Source organism: Rhinatrema bivittatum, chromosome 9 (genome assembly GCF_901001135.1).
Source record: "Rhinatrema bivittatum chromosome 9, aRhiBiv1.1, whole genome shotgun sequence".
NCBI lineage: Eukaryota > Metazoa > Chordata > Amphibia > Gymnophiona > Rhinatrematidae > Rhinatrema > Rhinatrema bivittatum.
The window spans coordinates 9,967,796-9,980,185 of record NC_042623.1 but is presented as its reverse complement, the minus strand read 5'-3'; the positions used below and the strand labels follow the sequence as shown (position 1 = coordinate 9,980,185).

The following is a 12,390-nucleotide window of genomic DNA, read 5'->3' as shown; positions in this document are numbered from 1 at the left end:
ACTGGTTCTTACCTGCTAATTTTCATTCCTGTAGTACCACAGATCAGTCCAGAGACCCACCCGTTTTCTGGGGGGGGGAGAGTCCATCACTCATATCGTTGCTTTATAAATAGTATGAGTTACTGGAGTTTTTTTTTTAATGCTGATTGCTTACATTATATTTGGGAGACGAGTTTTCCATTGTCTTTTTGGTCAACTTCACCTTCTTCTGGCTCATTGGAAGGGAGTGAGTTTGCTTAGAAGTTTGCTTCGAAATTTAAGGTGGTTGTTATCATGGCTTGGGTACAGGTCAATACGGAGAGACTGCAGGTGGCACCATGGGTTATATACAGCGTCAGTGAAACTTTCTCTGTCTCCATCTGCTGGCAGGAAGGCAAAACCAAGGAGTCTGGACTGAACTGTGGTAGTACAGGAACAAAAATTAGCAAGTAAGAACCAGTTTTCTTTTATCACCCAGTGGCGATGCCCTGTGGCCATAGGGCTTGTGATTGCAGGGTTTTGGAAGGAGCTCGGGTGCATGGCCCCTAGGCCGAGGTTCTGTCATGGCAGTGGCTACTCTAAGTGAGGTGGGAGGGGAGAAATCCCTGAGCCGCAGTAAAGGAAGGCTCAGGGTGCCGTACTCCAATGGAGGCTGCAGAGAACTGGCAGGGCAGTCCAAAAAAACAAAATCAGGGTAAAAACATGAGAAACGTTTCAGCGGGGAAAAAAGGGAGACGGTTATGTGAAGAGGCTGGTGGGATCTGCTGCTTCAGGCTCTTCCTCGTACTGTGTGTGAGGTTAAAAAAGCAGCTCTTGGGCACAGCACTCCCAGTCTATTACGCGGCGTCCTGGTATAAGATCTGTATAGCACCAGTTATTCCCCCTCTGGTAACTCCTGCTCCCGTAGGCAGTTATATTTTTCCGGGTTACTGTTAAGTGCGTAAGATGCTTTTTGGGCTTTTCTTTCAGGCTCTGGGCGAATCCTTGGGACAAGGTGCTGATGATGAAGACATGGACATCATCACCAAAGTGCTGAAGGTGAGGAAGGCTGGAGCTGGCCGCCCGGCTGCGTGGCAGAGTCCAGCGGCTGTTTCATGAGGATGTAAAACGACCCCACGGGTTCCCTCTCCTGTTCTTCTCTCCTTTCATTCGCTCCCTAGTTCCCTTCCCTCTGTTTTCTGTGCCGCACCCCACAGCATGCACCAAGAAAGCTTTCCTCCAGCAGCGGCTGCACTCACTCACAGCTGCTTTGTTCTTTACTTTCCTGACCCCTTGTTTTGTCTGCTGCCATCTTCCACGTTGTCCCTGTCCTCATTTACACAGCACTGTTCTTTTCTTCCCCTCACCCAAGGCTGCTTCTCCCTCTCTCGTTTTGGAGGGCAGATCCCATCCCATCCACAGCCTGAAGACCTTTCTCCTTTTCTCTGTGGCCTGCGGGCATGGACTCTGCCAGGCCACAGGCACTCATCCTCCTCTTGGTTGGGTGGAGCTGTGGAAGGGGAAGTGGCTGGCTTGGCTTGCCCTTGGCTTGTAGTTTATAAGGCTAACGAGCTGGGCTTGAACCAGCTAAGGCTCTCCCATTGCTGCCAAAGCCTGCGCCCTCCCGACAGTCCAGTCCACCCCTGCATTGTAAACCCAATGAACGGCACATTGCCTTTGAATCATCTTGAAAACACACGCAATCTGATATGTTTTTCTCCTTTGAATGCAGAAAAATCAGCCCACTCTGCTTGTTTACTTTTCGGGGATATATTGGGGACCTGCATGAAAAGACACGTTAGCAGCTTTTTATTTTCTGGCTTTCCTCGAGTCGGCTTTCTCCTAAGGGGCCACCAGATGGTGCTGGGCTGTAACGTTCTTCCTCCCTTTCACAGTTCCTGCTGGGCGTCTGGGCCAAAGACTTGAATGGGAGAGAAGATTACGTGAAGCGTAGTGTGCAAGGGAAGTTAGCCAGCGCCACCCAGAAACAGACTGAATCCTACCTGCGGACTCTCTTTAGAAAACTGCGCAAAAGGGTGAGTGCCTCGGGCGGCTTTTGGTTTGTCTCGTGAGCCGTTTGTGTTAAACATGTTCTCGGAAGTCCCTTTTCCAAATGCTGTTAGTTCATGAGTGCAGGGGTGTCCGGCTCGGGGTTTTTCATTCTTAACAAAAGGTAGAAACGGGGCTTTTAAAGTAAGCTTTTTTTTTTTTTTTTCTTTTAATATCAAAAAGTTGGTGCACAAAAGGCCAGAGTTAAGAGCACTAGAGTTTCAGAATCAAAGCAGGAAAAAAATCCTAGTTATGCTAAGCCTATGTAATGTGATTTTGCACCTCTCCGTTTATATGTCAGAGGGATTGATTTATCTGCCTGACCTGGGGTGGGCAGGGCAGGTGGGCATCCGCGTACATGGATTACTGCACTGGTGGGCAGGTTGAGTTGTATGCACACGGGGGAGGGGCATCGTTGAGGACAGACCACAGCACGGGGGGGGGGGGGGGAATGGGAGTGTGCACACAGACGCCCTCCTCTAAACCTCATTCTTGTTTGCAGACCCTGCCAGCGGACATTAAAGAATCCATAACTGATATCATTAAATTCATGTTGCAGAGGGAATACGTGAAGGTACGTGCACGAATGAAAGTCCACGTTGGGCTGGAAGCGCATGTGCTGAGAGCGGCATGTGCGGCCTTCGGGTTCCCAAGGGGAGACTAGTAGGAGTTATAGAAAAATAGTGTTAAACGCAAACACAGGGAAGAAGAGGGTTAGATTTGGCAGCAGATAGAGGGATGTGGATGGAAGGAAAGCCCGATATTCTGAGCAGCGTCTTTGGCCATCCTGGGAGGGAGCTGGCAGCGGAGTTTGCTCATTAGCCATCCCCTTGCCAGCAGGGGCCTCTCTTGGTAACGGGAGCTGTGAGCCGAAATCTCAGAGCTAATATTCAGCAGCTGTGTGTCTGACCGGCTTCAGGACAGGGCGGACGGGGGAGACCACGGGGTGTGGCTGCCACGAAGAGAGGGCTTGAGCTGCGGTGAATCCCACGTGCAAGCAGGATGCCAGGGCTGGGAGAATGCAGTCCTGTGGGAAGTCAGAAAAAGGAGGAGGAAAGAGGTTTTTGTGTTCCTTTCTGTGCAAGTATCGTCCAGCCCATCCCCCCCCCCCTTGTTAAGGAGGACAATTCTTTAACAAGGCCGGAACATTTTTTCAGCGTCGTTGCGCTTTTGCACAATATTTTATTTCCCTGTACGTACCAGGATCAGTCCAGACCGCTGGGTTATGCCTCCCCTCCAGCAGATGGAGTCAGAGAGAAAACTGAAAGCACCCCCTAGATATACTGGTGTTTTGGAAAGCGATCTCCGGCCTGCCAGCAGTGATAAGTAACATCGCACTACCGGTGCAGCAAATCCCCCAACCCAGACACACAGTCGTTCCCCCCCCCCCCCCCCCCGCTTATGTCTGTAATATATTTTTGTGGGTATGGACTGACTTTTCTCACACAGACTGGGAGAAAACTGTTGGTAAGTTAGGCTCTTTGTCTGCAGTACAGAGCGATTCTGTGTAGTCATTTGGGGGTAGATTTTATAAATTTGCGCACACTCGTACTCTTGTTCGCGCACCAGGCGCGAACAAGAGCACGCGGGATTTCAATAGATACGCATAGCCGCACATATCCATTAAAATCCGGGGTCGGCGCGCGCAAGGCTGCCCAAAATCGGCAGCCTGCACACACCGAGCTGCGCAGCCTGCCTCCGTTCCCTCCGAGGCCACTCCGAAATCGCAGCGGCCTCGGAGGAACGTTCCTTCGACCTCCCCCCCCCACCTTCCCCTACCTAACCCACCCCCCAGGCCCTATCTACACCCCCCCCACCTTTGTTGAACAAGTTACGCCTGCTTGAGCAGGCGTAACTTTGCGCGCGCCTGGCCGGCTGCCGCGCGCCATGTTCCGGTCCCGGGGCTGGTCCGGAGGCCTCGGCCACGCCCCCGGATGACGCGCCGGCTGCATCACGCCCTCCCCGACACGCCCCCCCGATGACACCTCTATCATATCCCCCCTCAGCTGTCTCTTCTCCAAGCTGAAAAGTCCTAACCTCTTTAGTCTTTCCTCATAGGGGAGCTGTTCCATTCCCCTTATCATTTTGGTCGCCCTTCTCTGTACCTTCTCCCTCGCAATTATATCTTTTTTGAGATGCGGTGACCAGAATTGTACACAGTATTCAAGGTGCGGTCTCACCATGGAGCGATACAGAGGCATTATGACATTTTCCGTTTTATTCACCATTCCCTTTTTAATAATTCCCAACATTCTGTTTGCTTTTTTGACTGCCGCAGCACACTGTACCGACGATTTCAATGTGTTATCCACTATGACACCTAGATCTCTTTCTTGGGTTGTAAGTTAAATGTAAGACATTGATAAGACAGGCGAAGAGAGAATTTGAAAAGAAGTTGGCTGTAGAGGCAAAAACTCACAGTAAAAATTTCTTTAAATATATCCGAAGCAGAAAGCCTGTGAGGGAGTCAGTTGGACCGTTAGATGATCGAGGGGTTAAAGGGGCACATAGAGAAGATATGACCATCACAGAAAGATTAAATGATTTCTTTGCTTCGGTGTTTACTGAAGAGGATGTTGGGGAGGTACCTGTATTGGAGAAGGTTTTCATGGGTAATGGTTCAGATGGACTGAACCAAATCACGGTGAACCTAGAAGATGTGGTAGGCCTTATTGACAAACTGAAGAGTAGTAAATCCCCACTATACAAAGGAATCTGAGCTCTGGTGCTGCCGAGAACCCAAGGAATTCTTCTTTGTCTTCCCTCCCGTGGCCTCTGATGGACAAGCATTATGGCGGATAGAGAAACATCCAGTCAACGTGATTCTGGTAGCTCCAAAGTGACCACATTGACCATGCTTCCCAGATCTGATCAACTTGGTCATAGATGGGCCCCTGAGGTTCGACATTGGTTGATTATTTTCCACTAGGGCCCAATATTTTTGGGTCAGGTGGCTCACTTCTGTCTCGCGACTTCACTTGTGAGAGGAGTCAACTGAAATGGAGGGGTTATTCCAAAGCGGTTATTTCCAACTATATCCTTGACGTATGTGTGAATTTGGAGGATCTTCGAATCCTGGTCTGCTGCTGATGGAGGGCAGCCTCAGTCTGTTCAGGCTACGCTATCGCATATTTTGGCTTTCCTACAGAAAGGTTCTGGTCAAGGGACTGGCCTTTAATTCTGTGAGTGTCCAGGTAGCGACATTGGGTTGTCTCCAGGGTAAGGTGTTGTTTGGTTCCTTCAGGGAGCTAAGAACGTGTGTCCTCAGATGTGGAACATTTGTCCATCTGGGAATCTGAATCTAGTCTTTAGAGGATTGTGTGAGGCTCTGTTTGAACCACTAAAGAGAGCTACGGTTAAAGACTAGATTCTTAAAGTGGTTTTCTCAGTTGCTATTAGTTCAGCCAGGAGAATTTCGGGGCTCCAGGTGCTGTTGTGATGAGATCCCTTGCTACAGATCTCTGATTCAGGGGTATCTTTATGCATGATGCCTTCTTATCTGCTGAGGTAGTCTTGGCGTTCCATTTTAGTTAGACAGTACAGCTTCCTACTTTTATGGATTTTGATTCTTCTTTGCCTCATGCAGAGGAGTTTAGGCTCTTAGATTGGAGGCTTGCTTTATTGAGATATCTAAAGGTCACTTATGATTTCCATAGATCGCATCTCCTCTTTGTATTGTGGAGTGGTCATGAGAAGGGAAATAAGTCTAAGGCTATAATTGTGCGGTGGCTGAAGGAAGCGATCGATTCTACTTGCATTTCTAAAGGGTGCCTGCTGCCAGGGGGGTTTAGGGGCACACTTGACTCGTTCTCAGAGGACTTCCTGTGCTGAAACACATCAGGTGTCTCCACGAAATTTGCTGAGTGGATACTGGGAAGTCATTGCCCAGTTTTGCTAGGCAATATCGCCTGGATGTCGGGGCTCCGGCTTCCAATTGCTTTAGTGAGAGTGTTCTATGAGTGGAACTCTCCACATCCCACCCGAGTTAAGGGGAGCTTAGGTACATCCCGGAAGTTTGGAATGATCTGTTGTACTAAACGAACAAATGTTAGCAGGTAAGAACCAATTTTCCTTTCTCTGTAGTATTCCAGATCAGTCCAGAGACCCACCCATTTACTGGGGAGGAAAGTCCGCCGCTCGTACTGTTGCTTTGTGTATAGTGCGGCATTGTTGGAGGTTTTCAGTGCTGATCGCTTATGCTAAATTTGGGAAACAAGTTTTCCATTGTCTTTTTGGGCAACTTCACCTTCTTCTGGCTCGTTGGAAGGGAGCGAGTTTGCTTAGAAATTTGATTGTTGCTGTCATCTTGGCTTGGGTACAGTTTAGTACTGAGGGACTGCAGGTGGCACACTGGGTTATGTACAGCGTCAGTGAACCTTTCTCTGTCTCCCGCTGATTTTCGATCCTGTAGTACCACAGATCAGTCCACGCTACCTCAGACTGGAATCACACCTTGGGGTGCAAGGAGCTGGATCTTCCTCGCCTGCTCTTGCTGTGGTCCGGATAGGGGGCTATTCCTGTGCACCAGTGCCCACAACTTCTCCTCATCTTCTGTCAGGGAAGATACCTTCCGTTTTTATAAACCCCTGTATTTCTCCCAAGAGTGTATGAGTGCGCCTACCAGAATAACCTGAAGTAATCTCCAGAACAGCAAACCTCGAGGATGCAGGAGGATCCAAATTCATACAACAAAGTGGGTCTGTGAGAATCATTTTCCCATCTAGCTGACAGTCTGAGTCTCCAAGTTAAACCTGCATCATGAAAGTACACGTGGGGGATAGGGATTTCCGTTCCAAATGGTGTCAGCTGGCAGGAGATAGCACCCCCCATTTCTGAGGGCAGATGTGTGGGTAGTCACTTACCTCCTGCTGTGTGTGCGCAGGTGTTCTCCCCTCTGGACGGAACAATCTTGGCATGTTTGGGCTGTGAATCAGCACATCCTGAATCATTTGGCCTAGGCTCCTAATCTCTCTCGTCACCGATGACTGTCGGAAACTGAGTCAAACCTATTGTGTATATGAGAGTAGACCCCGAAGTGGCTCTGCTGCATGTGCGCACACTGCCACACACACACACACAACTTTTCTTTTTAACTCCTGACTGTGTGTTATGCTGCTGGAGTTTTGGAACCACATCCTGACTCCTTGGTGCTTGGTGGTTTTGCAACCCTGGGGAAATCCAGCTGCTGGCACAAAAGCTGAGCCCCTCGCAGGCTTTCATTTCAGTCTGTTGCAGCTTTGAACAATGGAAACGTTTGTTTTGGCTTTGATTATTTGCCAGCTGCTAAAAACCACTCCCAATCTCCCTTCCTAAAGTCCTTTTGCAGCGCAGAGAGCTCTGGTAGCACTCCCTGGCTTTTATTTACAGCATCCTTTCTTGTCATATTTTTGGATGTTCCATGAACTTCTCATAAAACCCCTATCTTCCTTCCTCCCGGTTCCAATTCCAGTCGCACGATGTTACAACGTATTTATGCTTTAATACTTTATATTATATATTATATTATAAGTTTTATATTATAATGCTTTTATGCCCTAATCCCCCCTTCTCCAGTTCTTACAATGTTATTTTGCTTTGTTACATTATATACTATATCATATGTTATATGTTATAACGTCTTCATGCTTTAATACCTCCTCCTAGCCCCATAATGTTATACTGTTTTATGTTATCTCATATACTATATTGTGTTATTTTTATTGTTTTATGGTATATTTATTGTTTGTTTGTTTTTTCCTTCGTTTTATGTACTGCATAGTCACGACTTTGATATACTGTTTCCTCACATGTTACATGTAAACCGATGTGATGCTCTGCGAACGTCTGAATAGAAAAACCTATAAATAAACTGACTTGAACGTGCTTCTGTGGGAGACCAGGACAAGCCAAAGGGGTGTGCGATGGGGGTCCCTGTTTCAGTTGGAACTCCTCCCACTGTATTCATTGCTTTAGTGTCTCCTTCCCTTGTTTGCTGTTATGCACATCTTAGGATTGGTTCTTTCTTTCTGCAGGCTAATGACGCCTATCTCCAGATGGCCATTGGCAATGCCCCCTGGCCCATTGGCGTCACTATGGTCGGTATTCACGCCCGTACTGGTCGTGAAAAGATTTTCTCCAAGCACGTGGCTCACGTTCTGAATGACGAAACCCAGCGGAAGTATATTCAGGTAAGTGGCCCGTTCCTGGTGTGGTGTGGCGGGATGGCAGTCCCCATCCGATGGAGCCCGGCACGGAAATCTTGTGTCAGAGTTTTCAGAACGTTGACTTGCGTTATACCATGCGTCCACATGGGGTTTCTTCACTGTCTCTGCGCGGAGCCCGTAGGTCGTGATCTGAGCCTTTCTACCTCTTTTTTTTTTTTCCGGAGTGTTGTGCTTTTTTTTTTCCCTCTTGTTTTGGCTGTATGTCGTGGGGTTCCCTCATAGTTAAGGGTTTTTGGCATTTTGTCTGTTTCATTTTGTGGTCTTTCCTCCAGGCGATGGAGCCCTTGGTGGCATTGCACACCGTGCCTATCACTGATCCTCATGCTATTGTCTTCTGCTTGGGAGCATTGCATGATGTCCGGGCTTGTTGCAAGCATACACAGATGACCCCTTAAAGATACTGGTCTGTCTTGGATCTTATGAACTGGAAAATCTGTCCATCGGCATCAACACTGATGGACCAGAGAGTTTCCACACAATTTTGGCGCATTATTTTCTCTGGTAGGGACCAGCAAAATGTAGTGAAACTTGAGCAAGCTTTTTTTTGTCTGAGTAATAATGTATCTGGTCAGATAAGTGACCAGAGCCAAGGCTAGGATCGGCATCTGTCAGGTAGAATGGGAATTGCTTCACTCAACCTCACTATTTAAACTTAACTGCTGTGGTTAGAGCTGAAGCTGTCGGAGGCATTGAGAAACTCCTTTTCCTTATGAATGCACGTAAAAGATAACCACCCACAATGTAATATTGTAAGAAGCAGCAAGCACTCTAGGGTTGCTTTCATGGTGGAGGTTTAGGAGAAGTTTGAAGGTGCTCCACCTTCTCAGAAAGTCAGGTTGTATTGCACACGGTGGAATTGGATTGGTGTGTGCAGTGTGCACGTGAGGCTTCCTAGGGACTCGTATCTAACGTGTGGTTGCTCTTGGGACTTGGATAGTTTGAGGGGAGCACCTTACTGAAGAGGAACATTTGGATTAGCAGCAGCGTGAGGGTTACCCAGTTTACCTGGGGGATATTTTCAAACAGCCTGCGTGCGTGTACAAGTGTTTTCAAAGCGAATGTTGCTTGTAAGTTGGCTTTGAAACTCCTTGGGTACCTGGCCCTGTACATCTGTTCATACCCCAGATCAGTCCAGACGAGTGGGTTTATTCATCCCTAACAGCAGATGGAGGCAGAAAACAAACTTTGAGGCACTGCTGCATAGCTGAGAATGCCACCTGCAGTCCCTCAGTATTTCTCTGTCTCCAGCAGATGGTAGAGGTGCAGACCTGCAGTCTGATGGTTAAAAAAGATTTAGCTTAGTGTTAGTAAGAAGACAGAAGAGTTGAAGACGGTGCTCCCAGAGGTGTTAGGTTCCTTCAAGGTCCATCTGTCTGGGTTGGAAATCCCTGGCCAGACTCTACCCTTGATTCCAGGGGTCCTGGTTCCCTCACTCCCCCTGAGGCCCTCTCACCCAGGCCAGCCGGTTGCAGCTTCCAGGAGCATACAGAATCAGGAAAGTATACCTTTCTTTTGGTGGTTCTGGCTTGCTTAGGAGGATGTCTCTTTAAGAGGTGCATTTTGTGTAAAGTAATTTTCAGGCCTGTTCTCTGTTGCTGATCGGGGGTAATTTGCCGGCTCGGTGAGGGGGTGAGTAAGGAACTGCATGGCTCGAGCTGTGTTCAGCCCCTGGAGCTGGGGCAGTGGTGGCGGTGTTTCTTCTCTTCTGCTCAGGTTTATTTTTAGCCACCGGCTGCTTTTGATTGTGATGCCGTCTCCCGCTGAGTGCGGGAAAGCCTGTCTGGCCTGTGAGGGGAGGTGCTTTCGCCTCATTGTGGCCCTTCTCTGCCCTGGCTGTGCCTCTGGAGGCAAGGGAGCCCTCAGCACAGGGATCAGGGGGCAGCTACACCCATGCTGCAGGCCCTGTGCAGGAGGCCCCGGGGGGGGGGGGCGGGGGGGAGAGATGGCGGCCATCTTAGCTCCACGTGGCAGGAGTCCTGCCATGGATGGGGAAGGTAGGATCTCCCCTCCCTCGCTTTTTCCTGTGCACCAAGAGTCTGAAGAAGGGGGAGACATGTCAGCGGACACAGGGGAGGACCCGGCACCCACGGAGCAGGGAAACCGTGACAGATTTTCCGCAGCAGGGTCGGCAGCCTTGAAGGATGTCCAGGACCGGGAGCTGGAGTTCCTGTTAGAGACTGTTTGAGGTCTTGGCTCTGAGCCTTAGTTGTGATCTGCACTAGTCTAATGCAGAGGGCTTGTTTGTGCTAGGTGCAAAAGGCGCAGGAGAAGGCCAAGGGGACCTCTACAGATTCTGGCCAGGATGCTCGGTTGGAAGTGGGGGTGGCCTATGTGGCAGATGCTCTCTAATATGCTTCACACTTCGGCTAGGAATATGGGGTCCGCGGTAGCCACACAAAGGCTCCTGAGGTTACATAATTGGTCGGTAGATATTTGGTCACAGGCACAACTTTGTAATCTCCCCTTCAAAGGAAAGTTGTTTGGGGAGGACCTGGAGAAGCTGATGAAGCATTTGGCAGATTCTAAAGGGAATAGACTGCCCTAGGATAAGGGAAATAAGAAGACCTTCCCGCCTTGCACTCGCTTCCGTGAGATGAGATTTCGCTCCAAATGTTCTTCCGGTTCTACGCAGAAGCAGGGTTCAGGAAGTCAACAGTCCTTTCGAGGCACCCGTAGGCCGGCCAGAGTGTTCCGGACAGGGTTCCAGAGATGCGAAGCCCGTCCAGTGAAGGCAGGCTGGTCAACTCCTCCCTGGTGGCTGTCTGAGGAAGTTGTCCCAGTTTTACGAGGAGTGGACCAGAATCACTTCAGACCAGTGGGTGCTGGAAGTAATAAGGGATGGCTGCGTTTTAGAATTTTCTCGATCCCTCCAAGAGGCCTTTGTGGTGTCCCATTGTGCTTCGCTCGTCAAGCAGGTGGTGGCATGGGACACTCTTCTGCCACTGCAGCAATTGGAGACCATCATCCTGGTGCCGCAAGAGGAGCACGGTCGGGGAAGGTATTCCAAGTACTTCGTGGTTCCCAAGAAGGAGGACTCATTTTGGCCCATTCTGGCTCTGCAGAGGGTCAATGTGGCCTTGCGAGTGCCACACTTTTGGATGGAAACGTTTCGGATGGTGATTGCAGTGGTGCGCAAGGGAGAGTTTCTGGCCTCCTTGGATCTTATGGAGGCATATCTCCATATTCCCATCAGATCAGACCATTAAAGGTTTCTTAGCTTCATGGTGCTAGGAGAGCATTTTCAGTTTCAAGCTCTTCCCTTTGGGCTGGCTACTGCTCCAAGAATGTTCACGAAGGTGATGAGGTAGTGTTGGCGACCCTTAGAAGAGAAGGGATACTGGCGCATCCATACCTGGGCGATTGGCTCATTCGGGTGACGTCAGAGGTGGAGTGTCACTGTTCCATTCAACGAGTAACAGAGCGTCCGGAGTCCCTGGGCTGGGTGATAAACTGGGCAAAGAGCCTTCTGGAGCCATCCCAGTTCGGCAGGGTGTTTCCTTATTCCAGAAAGGGTGCTCAAGTTGCAGTTGCAAGTGGTTTGACTGAGGACCTGCTGGTCCCCAAGGTCTGTGATTACCTGCAGGTGCTAGGGTCCATGACATCCATACTGAATTTGGTGCCATGGGCTTTTGCGCACTCCTGTCCTGTTGGAATCTGTTGTCTGAGGAATTTCAGCTGCCGTTTGCTGCCACTCCAGTAGGAATCCAGGCGAGCACTCCTGTCCCTTTGGAATCTGTCATTGGAGAACTTTCAGCTGCCGTTGCCACTCCAGGAGGAATCCAGGTCCAGTTTAGAAAAGGGAGTGGATCTGGAGGTTCTGGATTGGGTAGTAGTAACCAAGGATGCCAGTCTCAGCGGTCAAGGATCTGCAACCCAAGGGGAGTGGTCTCCAATGGAAGCATCCTGATCAATCAACCATCTGGAAACAAGGGCAGTTAAGAGGGCACTGTTATTCTTTCTTCCTCAGACTCAGGACGGGTGGTACATGTTCTCGGACAATGCTTTGGTGGCTTATATCAATCAGCAGGGCGGAATGAAGAGTTGATTGGTGGCTCAGGAGTTTCACAAACTCTTTTACTGGGCGGAACTTCATCTAGAAACTCTTGCAGCCTCTCACGTGGCAGATGTGGACGATGTGCAGGTGGATTATCTCAGCAGACAACAGCTAGACTCGGGAGAA

The 12,390-nt window shown here is 49.4% G+C and overlaps 1 protein-coding gene across 2 annotated transcripts in view; it reads left to right on the top strand.

Moving 5' to 3' along the window:
* Positions 1–12,390, top strand: part of PRPF18 (pre-mRNA processing factor 18) — a 90,616-nt gene that overhangs the window by 65,284 nt on the left and 12,942 nt on the right. For both annotated transcript variants that reach the window (XM_029615575.1, XM_029615576.1), the window contains 4 exons: positions 949–1,017; positions 1,854–1,994; positions 2,510–2,581; positions 8,019–8,174. In XM_029615575.1, the coding sequence (XP_029471435.1) occupies positions 949–1,017; positions 1,854–1,994; positions 2,510–2,581; positions 8,019–8,174 (438 nt within the window). The remainder of the gene's footprint in view (positions 1–948; positions 1,018–1,853; positions 1,995–2,509; positions 2,582–8,018; positions 8,175–12,390) is intronic.